General features: G+C 29.3%; 1 protein-coding gene across 13 annotated transcripts in view; it reads left to right on the plus strand.

The window, feature by feature from the left end:
- The window catches only part of kay (transcription factor kayak), a 350,765-nt gene extending 328,270 nt beyond the window's left edge, over positions 1-22,495 (plus strand). For 12 of the 13 annotated variants that reach the window (XM_073960790.1, XM_073960791.1, XM_073960792.1 and 9 more), the window contains 2 exons: positions 15,692-16,124; positions 20,670-22,495. In XM_073960790.1, coding sequence (XP_073816891.1) covers positions 15,692-16,124; positions 20,670-21,850 — 1,614 coding nt within the window. In that variant the 3' untranslated portion in view covers positions 21,851-22,495. Of the gene's footprint in view, positions 1-3,244; positions 7,055-15,691; positions 16,125-20,669 lie in introns of those variants that run through there. The other variant, XM_073960788.1, reaches the window with a different exon arrangement.
- Positions 22,496-23,357: the final 862 nt, after the last annotated feature.

Consider the following 23,357-nt stretch of genomic DNA (forward strand, 5'->3'; position numbering starts at 1 on the left):
ACAAATTAATTGACATAAATATGTATTTGTTTTGTTATTCTTTTATGGCTTAAGGTTTTAATTAATTAACCTTAATTTATGCCATGTAAATTAAAACAAAAGTTGTTTTTATTAATGAGAGAAGTGCGGAAAAAAATGTTGTGTAGGCTGTAGATTTAGTGACTGGGCTTTAGTGTTGTGCTTTTTGTTGTAATTTGTTTTATTGCAATGTAGACATTTTAGAAAAAAAATATTACAATACAGTAGTGTCGCAATATAGGCAAAAAATATTTTTTAACATTTTAAAAAATTTTTGTATTTTTGGAAGAGCATAAAATGAAATTTGGAACTCTAAAAATATTTAATAAAACATTTTAAAGGTTTGTCACAGTTGTCCCAGTAACCCTTTCTATATTTCCCTCTAGTTCTAAACAATTTATCTCTCTAATCCACCATGTTGTCCATATCTAATGGAATCTATCTGTGTATCTAGTAGCCGGTGGACTACCTACTACATCCATATATTGTTGTCAATGTGCTGCCTCAAATCTAAAAAGCGCGAGCGATCTCGCATCCGATACATAGTTGCTGTTGGTTGTTCTTTTGTGTGTGAGATATTTTGAATTTTCAATTCTAAATTGAGTGTCATGCTGTTGTTGTCTTTCTTATTGTCATTATTGTTGTTGTTGGTGTTTTTGCACAAAAAAATAAAAAAACCAAATCGAAAAACTAAAAGAAAATCTTTTGGTGTGTCTAAGAGAGTAGCAAAACTGAAATTAGTCACAAACGAGTAACGAAACACTGCGGTAATAACGGGGCGTCTTTTTCCATTTTGCGCGATTCCGCCGTCAAACGAATTGAAATTATTTTTGAAAAAAGAAAAGAAATAGAATTTCAAAAAAATTAAAACGAAAAAAATTGCCCTCAAAGGGAAAAGTAAAAATTATTACAAGCGGTGTTTTTGTTAGAAAAAAGAAAAATTGAAAAAACAAATTGCACGAATAGCTTTTCCATATTTTCATATTTTGAAAAAAGAAAATCAAACAAAACAACGATTTGTGGATTTAAAACAAAAAATAAATAAAGCCAAAATAAAATCCCCAAAAATAAAACGTAACCTTATTAATCATAATTACGAAATTCAACGAACGACAAAGCGACGACCTGCCATTTAAAGAGAGAAAACGAGAGAGATACTTACATACATATACCAAAAGGAAAGCCAAGAGAGAAAAAAATCATTTCTTCTTAAAGAAAAAAGAAATAAAAATTAAAGATTTCTGCTTAAAAAAGAAATCAAAATTTAACGAGATCGTGCAGAGAGAGCATTTTGATTTGTTGTTATTGTCACAAGATCATCGAAGGGATTTACTCTTTATTGTGGATTTGGCTGAATTCTCTTCTACCCAACAGAGAAGGGTTTTAAGAAGACTTACGATATTATCGTTATTAGAAACAACGAAAGGAAAGATTTTCCAAACAAGAAAATATAGACAATTTTTCCAAAGAAATTGAAAGTGTTTAAAAGAGAAAATTAAAAACTAAAAACACGTGATAAAGTTTACAAAAATTATTTTGTCAATAAAAATAAAATATAAAAAAATTAAAAAATTTAAATTAAAGAAAAATAATTTAAACAAAATTAAAGGAATTCAATTTTTTTATTAAATCTCAAAAATTCTATTTTTGAAAATATAAAAATATATAGACATTAAAGGAATTCAAATTTTTTATTAAAGTTCAAAATTTACAAAAGAAATTGAAAGTGTTTAAAAGAGAAAATTAAAAACTAAAAACACCTGATAAAGTTTACAACAATTATTTTGTTAATATAATAACATATAATAAAATAAAAATTATAAATTAAAGAAAAATAATTAAAACAAAATTAAAAGAATTAAATTTTTTTTATTAAAGTTCAAAAATTCTATTTTTGAAAATATAAAAATATATAGAAATTAAAAAAAAAAAATAAAGAAAATTGTAGGAATTAAATTTTGAAATTTAAGTTAATAAATATATCACTTTTTAAAAAATTAGACATTTTTTAATAATTTTTATTCAAAAAAAAATTATATTAGAAAAAATACAAAGATTAAAATTATTAATAAAGCCAAAGTAATAAAACTTTTATTAAAAAATATCAATATATTTTTAAAAAATATATATAATTTTCAAAAAAATTTTAATTTTATTTGAAGAAATATTTTTTTTTTAATATTTGAAAAAAATATCGAAATTATTATTGAGAATTAAAGCAAAAGTAAACAAATATCGACATTTTTTAATTTTTATTTGAAAAAAATATTTTTTAATATTTGAAAAAATTATAATATAAATTATAATTATTTTTAAAGTAAATGCAAAAACTTTATTATTTATTAAAAGAATATATATATATATATTTTTTTTCAAAGATTAAAATTATTAATAAAGCCAAAGTAATAAAACTTTTATTAAAAAATATCAATATATTTTTAAAAAAAATATATAATTTTCAAAAAAAATTTAATTTTATTTGAAGAAATATTTTTTAATATTTGAAAAAAATATCGAAATTATTATTGAGAATTAAAGCAAAAGTAAACAAATATCGACATTTTTTAATTTTTATTTGAAAAAAATATTTTTTAATATTTGAAAAAATTATAATATAAATTATAATTATTTTTAAAGTAAATGCAAAAACTTTATTATATATTAAAAGAATATATATATATTTTCAAAAGTATCGACATTTTTTAATTTTTATTTGAAGAAATATTTATTTGAAAAATATCGAAATTATTATTGAAAATTAAAGCAAAAGTAAAAAAATATCGACATTTTTTAATTTTTATTTAGATATATTTTTAATATTTGAAAAAAATTATAATATAAATATAAAATTATAATATAAATTATAATTAAATATAAAATTATAATATAAATTATAATTAAATATAAAATTATAATATAATTATAAAAGTATCAAATTTTTTTAATTTTAATTGAAGAAATATTTATTTGAAAAAATATCGAAATTATTATTGAAAATTAAAGCAAAAGTAAACAAATATCGAAATTTTTTTTAATTTTTATTTGAAGAAGTATTTTTTAATATTTGAAAAAATTATAATATAAATATAAAATTATAATATAAATTATAATTATCTTAAAAGTAAATGCAAAAAAACTTTATTATTTATTAAAAAAATATACCAATATATTTTTTATAAGGAAGTACAAATTTGTGAAAATATTTGTATATAAAAATATTGTTTTATTAATATCTCATTCAATATTATTTTTATACAAATTTGAGCTTAAACGACAAAAAATTATTTTTTAAAAAATAAAACAAATAACAGTGCTTTAAATTAAAAAAAATCACGTTTGATTTATAAAATATATATTTTTTAAATTTCAAATTTTATCAAAATAAAAAATTAAAAAAAAAATATTTTTTTTTATTTATAAAATATATATTTTTTAAATTTAAAATTTTATAAAAATAAAAAATTAAAAAAATATATTTTATTAAAAAAACTCAAAAATCACAAAGTATTTTGTATAGTGAATGAACAAAGTCAATTATTTTTTTGAGATAGAAAATAATATTTTCAATTTTGGTAAAGAACAATATTTTATTTTAAATAGAAAAAAATCAAAAAATAGTTTTATATATATTATACTTCAAAACAAACTTACTATACAAATATATGTTCGGAATATATATGAAAAATTATATAAAATAATTTAAAAAAAATACGAAATAAAAATATATATTGTATTTCGATTTAAACAAATATTTTATTAGAAAATATAAAAAGAAAATACCGAACATTAAATATACAAAACAAATAAAACGAATAGTAAAGATAATATTAATATATATTTATATACAAAAATTTTTCTTTTAATATATTTGTTTTTTATAAAGAACAATATTTTATTTTAAATAGAAAAAAAATCAAAAAATATTTTTATATCTCCATTAAAAAATTACTTTAAAAAAACGTACTATACAAATATCTGTTCGGAATATATATGAAAAATTATATAAAATAATTAAAAACAAAGTACGAAATAAAAAATATATTGTATTTCGATTTAAACAAATATTTTTTTTAGAAAATATAAAAAGAAAAGAAGATACCGAACATTAAACATACAAAACAAAAAATAAAACGAATAATAAAGATAATATTAATATCTATTCATATATACAAAAATATTACTTTTAATTTATTTGTTAAAGAATATATATTTTTTAAAATATTTATTTAAAAAAAATATTTTTTGTGTTTCGAAATTACGCTAAAAAATATTTAAAAACAATTAATTTAAATATAGCGTATATAAAAATATTTTTCTCTACATATATTTTTTATTTTTTTTTTTAAATATTTTTATTAAAATATTCTAATATTATTTTAATAAAACTATTTTTTACCAGTGAAAAATATTTTTCCTTAAAAATTTATATTAACATATGTTTTTGTCTGAATTATATTTATAAAAATAATCACATATATAAGAATATTTTCCCCTATATAAAAAATTAAAATTGATATTGTTCTAATTTTTCTCAAAAATATTTTTATTAAAATATTCTAATATTATTTTAATAAAACTATTTTTTACCCGTGAAAAATATTTTTATTAAACAATTTATATGAACATATGTTTTTGTCTAAATTATATTTATAAAAATAATCAAATATTTAAAAATATTTTTCCCTATATAAAAAATTAAAATTAATATTTAGAAAAATCGTTTTAAAATTTAGAACAAAAATTAATATTTTATATATTTAAAACGATCTTTAAATATAAAAGCAATACTTTAATTAGAAAATAATAATTTATATTTTCTAACAAAAAGTATATTTTTTAATTAAAATTTAAATTAATTAATTAATTTAAATTTACACATAAAATTTATATAAATTAAATTTTTAATTTTAAATTAATTTATTATTAAAAACACCAAATATTTTATATGTATTTATGTTTTGTTTTTTTTTTCTCACAATTTAAATGTGTTTTATTGAAAAATGTTTAGTATTTAGAACAATTACAAATCTAATATAATTAAAAAGGAACAATAATACTTTTAAATATATTTCGTTGTAATTTTGTGATTCTGAAAATTATGATCACTTGGATTTTGCAATCGTTGGAAATCCACAATTTTCCCACACACACAGTGGGAAAAACACAATTTTCAAAAGTGTTCACCAATCATAATAAAAATGTAAAACCACCTGAAGACCTTTTTTTACAAACAAAACTGATGTGAAATGAAAATCAGTTAAATAACGAATAAACAAAACGAACTTTTCAAATGAAAATAAGTTAAAAACAACGAACATCAACGAACACTCTACGATTACAACGACGAAACGAAACGATAAATACCTATCACTTTGAATTAAAGACTTTATACAATTGTTATAATCAATTGTGCCATAAAAACGTTATTTGTTCAAAACAAATCTTTTCTAAGAAAAGCCTATTATTGCATATATAAAATTAGTTATTTATTAAAAAACCAACTATACCAAAACTCAAAACAATCATAAGACAACTGCATATTATTTATTACAAAAACAAAAAGACGCTCAATTTATTTGTTAACAATTTTTTCGCTTTAAAACAAAAACAAAACCACAACTAGTCAAGGCTATTGATATTATCCGCCCCTTATATTGTTTTAATTGTTATATAGTTTAGTTTTAGTAGTAAATAAGACAAAAAAAATATTTATTTTCTTTACACAAAACTTGTTATTTATTAATTAAGCTATATGAAAAACTTAAATGTAAAACCGTACCAAGCGTACCATCCTTACAATAGGCCCAACAATCAACAACAACAACAGCATCAACAGCACCAACATCATCAACCACAACAAACATCACACAATCAGCAATATCCAATACAGCAACAAATACCCAACTATCACTCATATACCAACAACAACAACAACCATCAGACCACAAGATATAACAACAATTCGTATAACTCTCAAACAACTCCCACATCTCTAACAACATCTGCAACATCAACGTCATCACCATCAGTTTCAAATCACAGCTTAACACCACCTACGCTTGGCGGTTATTTAGCTAATCAACATCATTTACAACAGCAACAGCTGCAACAAGAACAGCATTTGCTAAGACTACAACAAAGTTATAATCATCATCACCACCAACAACCACAACAAGCCAACATGTTAAGTCTAAATCCCAATAATAACAATGCCTATAACTATAATTTCCCTTTCAATGCAATGGGCAACAACCCAACATTTAATAACCCACCAACAGCAGCAGCAGCAGCAACAACAACTAAGTCACAACACAACAATAACAACAGCAATGCTCTCTCTCGTCCCCAACGACCCAACTCTCTTAACCTCAATAGCAGCATGGCTTCATTGGCCACACCAATTTCCGGTTCCGCCTACACAAAAACAGCAGCAGCAGCAACAACAGCCAATGTCATAACTGGTCCCGCCACTGCACCACCATCGTCATCAAGTTCAGCAACAAGTGGCCATGGAATGGGATTTCCATTTCCAACAACTCAAACATTTTACAATCAAAGAGAAAATTTCTTCAATGCAAATGCTCAAAATTATTACAATCAAATGCAGCAGCAGCAACAAACACAACAACACCACCACCAACAACAACTGCAGCAATTTCAATTATTGCAACAACAATTACAGCAAATAAATAATCAAATGCCAACGGTGGTAACAAAATCTTCATCATCCAATAATGTTTCAATTACCGTTGCTCCAACAACCTCTTCAACAACTAATGGCGGCGGCGGCGGCCACAAGAATTTGGCAAATGTTGCTGCAGCTAGTGGTGCTCCAGTTACCAGTCAGCCAACAAATAACAATACAATAAATCAAACGAATAATAATAACTCCAATAATAATAGTCATAATGACAACAGCAATAACAACAACAGCAACGCCAATATTAGCAATAACAATAATAATAATTGCGATCGTCTTGCCATGGATGCCTGTGAAATTGCCAATTTCCTCGCTAATGAGCTATTTATGCAACAGGTATACCAATTCTTAGAAAAAAAGAGTTTTACTTTTTTTCAATTTTACTTTAATTTCAAATATTGGATTAGGCTGTTTAGAGAAATGTGTTATACAAGTGTTATAACAGAGTTTTACTTTAATTTGAAATGTTGAATTAGACTTTTATAGAGGAACAACAACGCATTTAAGTGTTTACCGCTAACCGTATTATCCCTTTGAAACTGATTCCGGTCAGGATTTTCTTTCTTCTTTATTTCCAATTCACTCCCTCGAGAGCATAGGGCCTTTAGCTTTTTTTTCAAGCTATTTTATCATTCGCAATCCGTTTTATTGTATTCCAGCTAGTACCACTGCTCTCTACTTCATCAGACTTCTTTTCCAGGTGGTCTTTGGCCGACCCTTCCTTCTGTTCCCTCTGGGAATTCCATTCCGGTCAGGATAAGTGTTATATAACTCATTTCACAAAGTGTATTGGAAGAAAGTTGGAAAAAATAATGCTTGGTTTACATTTACGAAATCCACTCGATTTCAACTGTCAATTCCTTTGCGTTTAGGTCAAATGAAAACTCTTCTGAAATCCATTAGACTTCATTTGACAGTTGAAATCGAGTAGATTTCCTGAAAATAAACTGATTATAAGTGTTATAAAACACATTTTGTATACGTTAAACAATATAGCGCATACCTAAGTTCTATACGAAAAAGTGTTATACAACCGAAATTATATTTTGACAAATGTTTTCAACGCATTTCATGTATAAATAAGTGTTATACAGCAATTTCTTGCTTTACGAAAATCTGTTCTACAGCACACTATGTATACAGAAATACGTTATATAATTTAAAGGAAAAGTGTAATACAACATATTTTTCCACGACACTTTTCTATAAAAAAAGTTTTATACAACACATTTCCCAAGGGAAAAGTGTTATATAGCAAATTTTCTATTGGAAAATGTGTCATACAAGAAATTTTGTACAGGAACCATTTTATTATACAAGAAATTTTCTATAGGAAGGACTGTTATACGACCGATTTTCTTTCGAAAAAGTGTTATACACAATTTGTTGTACTAAAAAGTGCGATACAAAACATTTTCTAAAGGAAAATGTGTTATATCTCAAACTTATACAGGAAACTTTTTGTTATACAAACATATTATACAACACATTTTCCTAAGGAAAAGTGTTATACAGCAAATTTTCTATTGGAAAATGAGTCATACAGGAAATTTTGTACAGGAAACTTTTTATTATACAAGAAATATTCTATAGTAAGAACTGTTATACGACCGATTTCTTTAGAAAAAGTTTTATACAAAATTTATTGTACTGAAAAGTGTTATACAAAAAATTTTCTAAACAAAATTTCATACAACAAAATTTCAATAGGAAGAACTGTTATACAGCTGTTTTTCTATTGAAAAAGTGTTATACAAAATGTGTATGTACTGAAAAGTGTTCTACAGCATATTTTCTGTGCTATAAAAGTGTTATACAAGACATTTTCTTAAAGGTAAAGGTGTTATACTGTAATTTTTCTATGGAAGTTTGTACTAAAAATTTTTCTACAGCACATTTTCTGTGCTAAGAAGTGTTATACAATACACGTTCCATAGGAAAAAGTTTATAAAGCAAATTGTTGTATGGGAAAATATTTTGCATAACACATTTGCTACAGGAAAGTTTTTGTTATACAACTAATTTTCTATAGGAAGAACTGATATACAAGGGTTTCCCTTTAGAGTAATTGTTATACAAAATTTGTTAGTACTGAAAAGTGTTCTACAGCACATTTTCTGTGCTAAAAAGTAGTATACAACACACTTTCTAAAGTAAAAAGTGTTATACATCAATTTTTTTTGGAATTGTTTGTACTAAAAAGTGTTCTACAGCACATTTTCTGTGCAAAAAAGTGTTATACAATACACATTCCATAGGAAAAAGTGTTATAAAGCAAATGTTTGTATTGGAAAATGTTTTGCACAACACATGTGCTACAGGAAACTTTTGTTATACAACAAATTTTCTAGAAGAATTGTTATACAAAATTTGTACTGAAAAGTGTTCTACAGCACATTTTCTCTACTAAAAAGTTTTATACAACATATCTTCTAAAGGAAAGACTGTTATACTGCAAATTTGCTATGGGAAAATGTGTTATACAACACACTTCCTATGCGAAAATGTATTATACAAACCATTTTATATAAGAAGAACTGTTATACAAAAGATTTTCTTTAGAATTGTTATACAAAATTTGTTAGTACTGAAAAGTGTTCTACTACACATTTTCTCTACCAAAAAGTTTTATACAACATATCTTCTAAAGGAAACACTGTTATACTGCAAATTTGCTATGGGAAAATGTGTTATACAAACAATTTTATATAAGAAGAACTGTTATACAAAAGATTTTCTATACGAAAAAGTATTATACAACTTTTTGGTACTGCAAAATGTTACACAGCACATTTTCTGGGCTAAAAAGTATTACACAACATATTTAAATAGGAAAATGTGTTATACAACTAATTTTCTATGGGAAAACTTTAGAATACAACAAATTTTCTATAGAAAAAACTGTTATACAACCAATTCCTATAAGAAAAACGGTTTTTATTTAAGATACCTTATTGTACAAGATATTTTTGTACGAAAAAGTGTTATACAACATTTTTTACTAGAAATTGTACTACAGCACAAGTGTTATAATCGTAAAATTGAATACTAAAGATTTAAATCTCGTTGAATATCTTCTTGAGTTTGAGTTTTTCATATAGTAAATAGTGTTGTAGTCGTAAAATTTAAGACTAAAGACTTAAATCTTTACCTGAAATCAAGGTAGACCAGTTATCATTATAATAAAAGCAAGTGTAACATGCACTAAAATTTTTATTAGCTTGTACTATAGGTGTTCTACAAAACATTTCTGTGCTAAAAAGTGTTATACAACACGTTTTCCAAAGCAAACATTTTCTATGGGAAAAAGTGTTATACAACTAAGTTTCTGTGCTAAAAAGTGTCATACAACAAGTTTTTCAAAGTAAAAAGTGTTATACAACACATTTCCTATGGTAAAAAGTGTTATACAACACATTTTCTATAGGAAAAAGTGTTATACAACTAATTTTCTGCGAAAAAAGTGTTATGCAACTAATTTTCTGTGGAATAAAAGTGTTATACAACTAATTTTCTGTGAGATAAATTTGCTATACAACAAATTTTCTATACTTAAAACTATTTCACAACTGATTTCCTAAAAGAAAAACTGTTATACAACTGTTTTTATTCAAAATAAAGCGTTATACAAGAGATTTTTTATACGAAAATGTGTTGTACAACTTTTTTTGTACAAGAAAGTGTTCTTCAGCACATTTTCTACAGGGGAAAGTTTTATACAACAAATTTTCTACAGGAGAAAATGTTATACAACTAATTTTCTCTTGGGAAAAGTTGGTATACAAGAAATTTTCTATAGAAAAAACTATTTCACAACTGATTTCCTATAAGAAAAACTGTTATACAACTGTTTTCATTCAAAATAAAGCGTTGTACAACAGATTTTTTATACGAAAAAAAGTTATACAACTTTTTTATACAAAAAAGTGTTATACAGCACATTTTCTACGCTAAAAAGTATTATACAACACATTTTCTATAGGAAAAAGGTTACTAATTGTAAAATTGAAGACAAAAGACTTAAATCTCGTTGAATATCCTCTTGATTTGTTTGAAAGATGTTTTAGGTCATTTTAGTTCAAATAAAGTCGGGTTGGACCAGTTAGCAAAATAATAAATCCAAGTGTGAACGTGTTTTACAATTCCTTTCGGCTGGCATAAAGCCGCATTTACATCTAACAGGGTTTAAAAGAACGTTTCATTTGTCAATTGTTAATTTGTCTGTCAAATAAATTACGTATTTGTCCCAATAACTTGTTTCAGGTACAAGTGTAATTTAAATTTAAAGAGGGAAACCTGTGATATCGCTTCTACAACTTTGGTGTGAATTGATGTTAAAACTGTTTTCTTTTTTTACCACTTCAACTGCACATATCAATTTCCTTAAACCCAATTACAAGAATACTTAGGGCCATTATTACATGTGTTCTTTTACTATCTGATGGATTTGAAAATGCAAAATAAACTAATTTGAAGGCATTAAAAATATAATGTTCACATTGAAAGCTAATGACTTGAAGCTCCACCTTAAAATTCAATCATCACTTTTAACTTTAAGTTAGCCGGATCGCTATAAATCTGTTCGGTAAATCCAAACTATAACAAAAGAAGACTTATAATAATGGGGGTATATGTTATTGTCTGTAAATTGTCTGTTTTCAATATCCAAATTATGACGCGGATTTATTTGACGTATATTCCATGGAATTGACATTTGAAATTGAGTGGACTTATAAATCAAAAAGTACTATAGGTCATAAATCCACATAGAATTGACACTTCATATACGTCAAATAGAATCCACTAGATTTAAGATGTATACCTCATAGAATGAAATCCAGTGGATTTAGTAAACCTAAACGTACTAAAGAACACTCTTCATAAGAAAATATGATAAAGAGAATTGCTTTTATTTAAAATCTTTTTTTTTCTCTCTTTTACGTATGTACATATGTATGTGAAAAATAAAATAATGGCAACATTGCCAATTAAATCGGCAGCATCAACAACAACAACAAATCAACACACAATAAAATGTTGTGAATTTTCCTATCAAGAAAAGTCAAAATAAAAATTTTCACTACGAGTTCATCTTTAAAAATAAACCCTTTTTTGCTTCGCTCGTTTTTCGACAACGTGTGTGAACATTTTTTGCTTTGTTTTCATTTTGCTGTATTTTATTTGTTTGGTTTTTTTCAGCATTGTGTTTTGGTTTTGTTTAATGATGATTTTCGCGGAAAAGAATTGAATAAATGTGTTGAATGAAATTTATAAAAAAAAAATACAATTGCTAATCAAATAAATAAGAGGAGGAGGAGGTTAAAGAAATTAAATTTATAGATTTTTTTTAAAATATGTTACTAATTGTTCAGATATGAATATTTTGTATGGCCTGGAGTGACATTTACATTTTCTTAATAAAGTTTTCTCTTTAAAGGCCTATTTATAAAGCCACAGTGCATCCCATACAACATTTTTAATATGAATCATGCAAAGTCCTTATCACAATCACCGTTTTTATATACAAAAAAACTAGTAGACCCAGCGAACTTCGCCTCGCATTCTACTGGGCATTGATCATGTGCTTCGCCATATTTTCTGTGTGAAAAAAAAAATAAATGAATAAACTCGGTTAAAAAGTTGTAATGTGGTGTAATTTTTTGTATTTTAACTTTTTTTATAATATTTCGCATTTTCTAACTTTCAAATGGTGGTGCGTATAATAATTATTATGATGTTTCTAGGTAATAATTACCATACGCACCACAGAACCCCAGAATAATTTTCGTGTACCATACGGTTATTATTGTAATCTGTAACGATTTTTCGTATATTTAAATATTTACTATTCTAATTAAAAATGTTTATGATTTGAAATCAATAATTATAATTAATCCAATTATAATTTAAATTTAAAGAATTTTCCCATGAAATTCCTAATCGAACTATGCTAATTTATGAATTGAAAGATTATCTTTTTTTTGTGCACTTATGTTATTAAACATCTGTCAGTTGTCAGTTTTGCAATGATTTAAGACAATTTAAGTAGCTTTTCAAAGCAGAACATTTGAAACACCCATTTTCTTTCCTATGACTGATTATTCTGAGACAACAACGAACTACTATAAAAATAAACTATGATTTATTAGTTTATTTGCTTTTATTTTTTGTGGTCTTGTTGTTTTTCTCTCCTTCATTTGTTGTGGCATTCATTGTTTACTAAACGTGAGAATAAATATTTCATTTCTGGAAGCTTTAAAGATAATTATTAGCTTATTATTATTTTTTGTTATTATTTGTTTTTGTTTATTATTAACATACTATAATTACTAGAAAGGTGCGGTAGTTCGGCTATTACGACTGCTATTAACTGTTATTAACAAAAACACCGACTTATAATTAATATAATTCATTGATAAGTATTGAGATTTGAGGTGGGGTAAAATATGTAACTTCAAAAGGGAAGGTAGAATTCTTCATTCTTAAAAAAATCTATGTTGATTTGTTAATAATTTTTATTTCATTTCCCATGAACAATTTTTTTTCATATCTTTTAATGTTCAAAGTTTCTTACGAAACTCATAAATATTTTCTATTATTCATTATAATTTAAACAATGTTTTAATAATTATCATAATTTTCACCAAATCCTCACCTGATCATAAAAATGCGTAAAATATGAGTTTTTTTAAGTTTCTGTGCTAAAAAGTGTTATACAACACATTTTTTAAAGGAAAAAGTGTTATAAAATTAATTTTCTGTGGAAAAAAGTGTTATACAACTAATTTTCTGTGAGAAAACCTTGCTATACTAGAAATTTTCTATAGTAAAAACTATTTCACAATTGATTTCCTATAAGAAAAACTGTTATACAAGTGTTTTTATTCAAAATAAAGCGTTATACAACAGATTTTTTTTATACGAAAATATGTTATACAACTTTTTTGTACAAAAAATGTCTACATTTTCTACAGGAAAAGTGTTATACAACAAATTTGCTAGAGGAGAAAGTGTTATACAACTAATTTTCTGTTGGGAAAATTTGGAATACAAGAAATTTTCTATAGGAAAAAATATTTTACAACTGATTTCCTATAAGAAAAACTGTTATATAACTCTTTTTATTCAAAATAAAGCGTTATACAACAATTTTTTAGTACGAAAAAACTAGTAGAATTCTTCACTCTTAAAAAAATCTGTATTGATTTGTTAATAATTTTTATTTCATTTCTCATGAACAATTTTTTTTTCATCTCTTAATCTCGTTTAATGTTCAAAAATATTTTACAACTGATTTCCTATAAAAAAACTGTTATATTACTGTTTTTATTCAAAATAAAGCGTTATACAACAATTTTTTAGTACGAAAAAGCTAGTAAAGCTAGTAAAATATCTGTATTGATTTGTTAATAATTTTTATTTCATTTCCCATGAACAATTTTGTTCATCTCTTCATCTATTTTAATGTTCAAAGTTTCTTACGAAACTCATAAATATTTTCTATTATTCATTATAATTTAAACAATGTTTTAATAATTATCATAATTTTCACCAAATCCTCACCTGATCATAAAAATATGTAAAATATGAGTTTTTTTCTCATTATAACAAAAAAAAGTTTTGTGTGCACACACGTTATACCTTTGTGGGCAAACCAGACCATTTGGCTAATGCCAAACATGATGAACAGTAGTATCCTCTCTTTTTTGTTGTGATTGTCGCTTGAAAGACAACCAAAACACAAAAAAAACTTTTATAAAAATATATGTACATATAGTTATTTTTATTTATATGTATATTATACATATATTATAATGTCTAATAAAAATATATACAAAATTGTTGGTGATGCTATTGATTGTCGTTGTAGTGACTTTAATAGGTCACACCTACACGTGATAGATATGCAAGAGATTTCGGTCATGCATTTAGTGCTGCTGTTTTGTGGTTTTATTTATTATTATTTTTTAACAATAAAATATATAAAATTTAATGTGGGGAACATCTGTTCAGTTAGGGTCCATTAATGTTGGGGGAATTATATACATATATATTTTGTTTATAACAAATTTATTTTTACTAGGCGTTTACACCAAACAATTTGTCTTCAAATACAACTCTGATTTACTAACACATACATACATTTGTCGGTTGTCTTCCAGCTGTCTATTATTTTTTCACAGACAGTCGGGTTAAAAAATGTTTGACATTTTTGTAAAAATTAGTGAGATTATAATTGAAATGTGTGGAAAACAAAAGAACACGAACAATAACAAAATATGTGAACGGAAAACAAAAAGAAGTCGATGATTTTCATTCATAATTTTACAACTGTTTTCGCAGTTGTCTGGACGCCTACGTCACACAGGCAAGTTGTGGGATTTTGACAATCAATACATGAAGTCAACTGTCCTGTCATTTGTAGACGCAGGGTTAATGTCATATTTTTTAACCTTAAATTTGTTTAAAAAACTTTAAGCCATTATTGCACGATCAAATCTACACAATTTTCTTTCATAACGCCATGTTTACATTTGATTTTTGGCCTAGCTAACCTCATTTAAGAGGATTTATTTGACGTATACGCAATCAAATTGTCATTTGAAATCCAATGGATTTATTAAGTCCAGTTGTATGTTCAACTCAAATGGCCATCGTTCATTTCAAAATGCACATTTTAACTTTCACCATTTCATTTTTCATTTTTGTTTATTGTTTCCAAAACATTATTTATTATTTACACTTCAAACTGTAAGTGGAACACTCGACAAGCAACATCTTTATACAAAAAATCCCACAATTTTCTTTAACGCCGGATGTGTTTACACGACTTTGAACTCAAAACCCAAAATATAAACAAAAACAATTTTTCCAAGAAAACTTAACAAAACTTTTATTTTTTATTAAATATTTACAAATAAGTTTTTTTTTTGAATATTTGTTTATTAATACATCTTTCTTCTATTTTTACAGCTCGTCTCTATGGAATGCATGCAAACAGGTGTACCCACATTGACCACACCCACCCTAACACCAACAACACTGCGTAGCATAGAGGAATCCTTTATACAATTGACAAGTGAGCCAATAAATGCACCATATCAGGCTGGATTTATACCGCCACCATTGGGTTCATATAATCCAACAACAACAACGAATAGCAATAATACGACGAACAACAACAACAATAATGCAAATGCCACAACACTAACATCGGTTAATCTGCCGGGTGGTAGCAATCTAACAACAGCCGCTTTAAATAATATCTATTTGGGTGATATAAGCGGCGGTGCCAGCGTCAATGATTATGGCAACACAAACGATTCGGGTACCGAAGAAAATTCTCAGGAATCATGGAATGAACATAATTTACATGAAGATAATTCGATGGCCACAACCGATAATTGTAAGTAGAAGCAGAAAGTATTGAAGAGAAAGCAGTGTCATTTTGGTGTAAAAAAATGTTTGTGGAACGAGTTTGCTAGGCTATTAAGATTATCTTCTGGTTAGTTATAAAAAGGCCTTTATGACCGTCTATAAAGAGAAAATGAGAAAATCCGTCATAGTCATCTTAAAGACTTTCTCATTGTCGTCTTCAACACTCCCTCATTATCGTCTATACATACTCCCTTATGGTCGTCTATAAAGACCTTATGGTTGTCTATAAAGATCTTGTGGTCGTCTTTAAAAAGTTCTTTATCGTCTTCTATAAAATCTCCGTTACGCTTGTCTATGAAAGTGCGCTTAGCATTGTCTATTATGAACCCTCTTTATCGTCTTAAAGAATCCCTTATGATCATCTACCAAGATTCCCTCATAGTTGTCTTATTCCTTTATGTTCGTCTAATTAATCTCCCCTCTATAAAGACTCCCTAATGGTCGGCTATGAAAAACCCCCATGGTAGTCTTAAAGACTTCTTATGATAATCTATAAAGATTCCTTCATAGTTATCTTAAAAAACTCCCCTATGGTCGTCTATAAAGACCTTATGGTTGTCTATAAAGACCTTATGGTCGTCTATAAAATCGCCTTCACGCGTGTCTATAAAGTTTCCCTTATCATCGTTTATTAGAAATCCTCTTATTCGTCTTAAAGCCACGCTTATGATTATCTATGAAGATCCATTATTGTTGTATTAAAAGCTGACCCATTACAGAACATTTGTTCCATAGACCGAACTAAGAAAAGATCTTCAATTCCCTCTGTTTCGTGCTTCGCTTTTTGGAATACCGCACCTTGTCATCTCTTCATCCACTTGTTTGCGCCATCTATTCTTTGGCCTGCCAATTCTGCGTGCACCGTCATGTGGCTCGAATTTATACGCCTTTTTAGCGGGTTCATAATCGCTCATTCTTATTATATGGCCTAGCCAACGCAATCGCTGCATCTCGATACGTTTAACTATATTGATGTCGTTGTATAGCAAATACAGCTCGTGGTTCATACGATGTCGATATTCACCGTCAACACAGATCGGCCCGTAGATCTTTCGAAGATTTTTTCCCTCAAACACGCCAAGCACTGCCTTATCTGCTTGCGCAAGTACCCAGGCTTCGGAACCATACATCAGCACGGATAGTATCAGTGTTTTGTAAAGCTTTATTATTTTTTTTGACGAGTTGTGGCTTTGTTTTCAAATTGCTTACTTAAACCATAGTAGCATCTGTTGGCCAATACAATTCTTCTTATTTCACAACTGATGTCGCTTGTTGTGCTTACGGCGGTGCCTAGGTATACGAAGTCTTTTACTACCTCAAAATTATAGGAACCAACTTCAACAGTTGGTCCGATCTCAACTGATTGCATTGCGCGTCGGCACCATCATCTTGATCTTCTCGCCGTTTACCGCCAGACCCACTTAAGCAGATTCTCCTTCGACCTTCATAAAGGTATCTGTTACTTCTTTTACTGATCGTCCCATGATGTCTATATCATCAGCATAAGCAAGTAACATGTGGCTATTGGTGTATATTGTGCCACTTCTTTTGACGTTTGCCTCTCGTAGGATGTTAAAAAGATCACACGAAAGGCTGTCTCCTTGCCTGAAACCTCTTTTGCTACAAAACTCTTCGGAGAGATTCTTTCCTATTTTAACTGAAGATCTTGTGTCAGTTAGAGTCATTTTACAAAGCCGAATGAGCTTTGCAGGAATACCAAATTCAGACATGGCTTGGAATACCTTTGAACGTAGTGGGCTGTCGAAGGCTGCTTTATAATCGACAAAAAGGTGGTAGGTGTCGATCTGCATATATTGGGTCTTCTCCAGGATTTGCCGCAGTGTAAATATCTGGTCAATGGTGGACTTGCCAGGTCTAAAGCCGCATTGGTATGCTCCAATTATTTCGTTGACCATAGGCTTTAGTCGCTCGCACAATATCCCTGACACTATCATGTAGGCGATAGAGAGAAGACTTATGCCCCTATAGTTGGAGCATAAAGTCTTATCTCCTTTCTTATGGACGGGACACAGGATGCTCAGGTTCCAATCGTCAGGTACGCATTTTTCCTGCCAGATGGAGCTAACCAGCTGATGCATACACCTTATCAGCGTGTCGCCTCTGGTTTAAAACAGCTCGGCTGGTAGGCCATCAGCTCCTGCTGCCTTATTATTCTTCAGCCGGTTTATTGCTGTATTTACCTCATCTTGGCCGGGTGGTATACATTCAGTACCATCTTCTGGGATTGGATCTGTGGTATATTCGTCGACTTCGCTACTATTGGATACCAACAGTTTGGAAAAATGCTCTTTCCATATCCTTAGCACACTATCTGTATCAGTTACCAGATTACCTTGCTGGTCTCTACAGGAGGATGTGCCAGTTCCAAAGCCATCAGTTTGATGTTTTACTCTTTGGTAGAATTTTCGGACTTCATTCTATCGCCTGTACATCTCGATTTGTTCACACTCCCGCTTTCCACCTCTCTCTTTTTCCTGCGGAAAATACGTTTCTCCTCTCTCCTTTTCTCCCGATACCTCTCCCGTGCGCTACGCGTTGCTACTGATTGTAAAGTAGCCCAATATGCCGCATTTTTCTCTTCGGTATCAGCACGACACTCCTGGTCATACCATGGATTCCTTGGTGGAGGTCTCTGGTATCCAAGTACTGATTTTGCTGCTGTTTGCATGGAGTGGGCAATGTTTTGCCATTGTCCTGATATGTTATCGGGACGAGGAGTGATTTGATTAAGCAGTTGGGCCAGTTGAGTGGAGTACGCTGTGGCTATCTGTTGTGATTGCAGCTTACCGATGTCCAACTTCCGTGTTGTTTCTGTTCGCACTTTGTTTGCTACTTTTAATCTGGTACGTTCCTTTGCTGCAACAAGGTAGTGGTCCGAGTCTATGTTTGCACCTCGGAACGATCGTACATCCAACACGGTTGATGTATGTCTTCCATCTATCACAACGTGATCAATTTGTTTTCTTGTTCTTTGATCTGGCGACAGCCAGGTGCCCTTATGAATATCGAGATGCTTAAATCTGGTACTGCTAACTACCATGTTTCTTGCAGCTGCAAAGTCTATCAGCCTCATACCATTGTCAGATGTTTCACTGTGGAGACTGAATTTCCCGACTGTGGGGCCAAATATATTCTCCTTTCCAATTTTGGCATTAAAATCGCCTAGTATAACTTTAATGCCATGGGCAGGGCAACGGTCATAAGTTTCTTCTAAGCGCTCGTAAAATATATCTTTGGTCTGTTCATCCTTGTCTTCAGTGGGAGCATGAGCGAGCTGATGTTGAAGAATTTTGCTTTTAATCGAATTGCAGCGAGTCTTTCATTCACTGGGGTGAAGCTGGAGACCAGATGTTTTAACCTCCGACCAACTACAAATCCGCAACCAAACTCATGCTTTGTGTCATGGCAGCTATAATATAGTGCGTCACCTTTAGGTGTTGTTGTGGCAGTAATGTAGGCCTTGTATTTTTCAAGTACATCTGCCAATGCGTAAACTGCACCTTCCCTATAAAGAGTGCGAACATTCCAGGTGCAGATTCGCAGATCATGGTCCTTAAAACGTTTGCGGGGTTCGTCAACTTTATTTTTCTTTTCTTTCGTTTTTTTTTATAGAAGGCTGTTTTTTCTAGGGGAGGGTTACTAACACGACACTCAAATCCAAGTTTTTAACGTTCTTATGGGTGAACAAGCGGCACATGTTAGCTCACTACCTTTAACGGGTGTTAAAGGCAGTTCCCCAGGTGACACCACGGGGAGGTCAGTGTCCACTTGAGATGATGAAAGAGGTACCAAGATAAAAACTGGGCTTTGCCGTGTTAAAGCCGGTCAGGACCGTTCCTTGGTCGCCCATCCCCTACGTCATATAGTCTTCATTAAGTCTCCATTAGTCGTCGATAAATACGCCCCTATGGTCGTATATCAAAACGCCGCATAGTCCTCAATAAAAACTCCCTTATGGTTGTCTATAAAGACCTTTTGGCATTGTATAAAGATCCCTTAATGGCCGTCTATAAAACCATTGTTAGGTTTACCTTAAGATAGCCTTTAAAAAATGTTTATGATTGTTTATTAATCCCCCTTTATCCTCGCCAATTAAGCCTTCCTTCTGTTTCCTATAAAGACTCCTCCTCTTCTACTTCGCTCGTTTATGAAAACCAACCTATCCTTTTAGGTCGCCCACAAAAACTCACATTAACTCGTCTATAAGGATCCCTCAACCGTGAAAGCTCCTTTCACCTCGTCTATAAAGACTCGCATTAGTTTTTCTATAGCTTTCAGCTCAAAGACTCCTTTCAGTTACCACACAATTCTGGTCGTCTATAATCTCCTTTTGTCTTTCCATAATTCTCTTATTGTTGTTAATAAAGGCCCCCTTCTTGGTTCCACATAACTCTTTAAAAGAAACTGCCATTGATTTCTCTTCTTACCTAACTCCCCTCCCCAAAAAATGTACCTAAATATTAATTCCATTTCCATTTCTTCTTCTTTACAGCAAGTGCCGCCACTGATACAATTTCATTTCAAAATGGCTTGGGCATGTCATCGCATCTCAACAATTCCAATTCCTCAACAACCAATGATTTTACCACTGTCAATTTGACTGCATTGGCGATGGCCACTGCAGCGGCCAAAATGTCGAATTCAGCTAATCTTAACTCAAATACCTCATCAACAAGTGCCACAAAAAATACTTCTACAACCACAACAACGACACGTCGTGGTGGTGGTCGACGTCCTGCCACAAATGCCAGCCTAACACCCGAAGAGGAGGAAAAACGTCGTGTACGCCGTGAACGTAATAAATTGGCTGCGGCCCGTTGTCGTAAACGTCGTGTTGATCAGACCAATGAACTGACCGAAGAAGTTGCATTGCTGGAAAAGAAACGTGAAGAGTTGCAAAAACAAATTGAATCGTTGAATGGCACCAAACAAGAATTGGAATTTATTTTAGAAGCCCATCGTACATCATGCCAAATGAATCCCGATATGTTGTCGGTAAATAGCCTGAGTGGTTTAATGCCTAACGCTGCTGGCGATAATGACAATATCACTGGCCTCGACACCACATTGTCCTCAACGGCCAGAAGTAATTCACCCTTGGACTTGAAACCAGTATTGAATGATCAATTATTAGCTCAAATTAAACCTGAACCATTAGATTCTACATTGGATTCCAATTCATCGCTAGATGGTCCTCCCTCGCCCAAGAAAATGTTGCTGACCAACAATAATCCCATGATACCACCGCCCCTACCCAATGTAGCCACACTATCGGCCTCCTTGGCGGCTGCAGCCTCGTCTTCTTTGAACACACCCATTGTAACAACGGCACCCATTAGCTTTGGCTCAGTATTGTCCAACAATTCGGTATTGCAAACTACTTTAATTAAGCCGAATTCCAAGCAACGTCCAAATTCATTGCCCACAGTGCCAAGGAATATGGCTCAAAACTTGGCCTTGAACATGGCTGACAATAAACCTCCTACAGACATTAATGGTGTAGCCATCCAAACACCCTCAACGGGAATGTTTAATTTTGATTCTCTCATGGATGGTGGTACTGGTCTAACACCCGTTTCGGGACCCTTGGTGCCTACATGTTCTTCACAAAACAAACATCCCCTGGAATTGGTAACACCCACTAGTGAACCCTCCAAGTTGGTGAGCTTATAACATGAGCTGGAACTGGAGGAGTAGAGGACAGAAATCCCGACAACAAAAGAAACCTGTGACATCAGAGGAGAGAGAGTGCAAACGAAGCTGGTCTTAAAACAAATGAAAAAGCAAAAAACAAAAAGAAAAAAAACTTTTTAAAAGCAAAGCCCCCCCCCTTATAGAGAATAAGCAAAGAAAACTTTAAATTTCTTACAACAATTGATTGATTGATTGATTGAAGAAGCAAAACCCAATTACTTTTTAAAAGTATATATAACTATTAATTTAAAAAACCAGAAAACTAATTTTTTATATGTTTAAACTAAATGAAAACAATTTATTGTTAAGTCTAAGTAATTAAAACGATAACAACAATTACTAGAAAACCTAAGTTATTTCCAATTTGTTGTCCTTTTTTGAAATCCCAAAATATTGAAAGAGGACAAATCAAGAAGAAGAAGATGAAGATTGAAATCTGATTGAAATCCAAACTATCCATTATTTAGTGTTTAACAACAAACAATAACAAGAACGAAACATCCATTAAACTGCTTTAAACAGAACCAGGTGAAAAATAGACAAAAGAAAAGAAATGCTCTTTATTGATGTAAGGCTTACAAGCAAGAAACAAACAAAAAAAAAACAAATGAACGTCCAACAAAATTTCTAAGAAATTAACAAAATACTGCATGTTCGATGATTGGCCTCGTTGATGGTTACTGTGTTATCTGTTTTCTTTATAATTGAATTAATTTTCATAATTTCTTTTGCCTCTTATTTTCCTTTAAATAATTCAATTTCAAAATAATGTATTATTATTTTTAATTATTTTATATAAATATTAAACAAAAAACAATAAAAGAAAACTACAATTATATTTTTTTATAAAAATAAAAAACGCGATTTTTTTATTACACCACAACAAACATCTACATACATCTATCCCCCAAAAAAAAAAAGGCACACACATACCCCCCATATACACACATGAAAAATAACAACCAAACTATTTTTTGTATAAGTTTAAAAAACGAAACGATTTACTATTTTTTTTAATTTGCTTGACGATTTTTTTATAAAAAATATTTTTATTGTAATTGCTGTTATTATTATTGTTTCTTTATTAATTGATTTTTTTGTGTATTTGATTTCTTTTTTTAATTTTATTTCTATGTGCAATTATTTAAAAAAAAACGAAAAACAACACCATTATATTTATTATTTTTTTAAACCAAGAAACAATATGCAAGAAAACAAAAAAAAACGAAGGAAAAACTAAAAATAAAAAACCATAAAAATACAACACAAACATTACTTTGAATTTTAAAATGAGATGATTTTAAGGGACTTTTTGGAAAATTTTATTTTTTTTTTTTTATTGTATTGGAATTTTGTTCTTATTGTAATGTTCTAGAAAAGAACTACATATTCAAATTCTCTTTAAAGATACAGGAATAAAAATTGTATTACTGTTGTTTTGGATTAAGTGAGGTTAATGGGTAACTACTTGCAAATTTCAAAAAAT

The sequence above is a fragment of the Musca autumnalis genome, unplaced genomic scaffold (assembly GCF_047663935.1).
Source record: "Musca autumnalis isolate F117 unplaced genomic scaffold, ASM4766393v1 scaffold_1, whole genome shotgun sequence".
In the NCBI taxonomy this organism is placed as follows: domain Eukaryota; kingdom Metazoa; phylum Arthropoda; class Insecta; order Diptera; family Muscidae; genus Musca; species Musca autumnalis.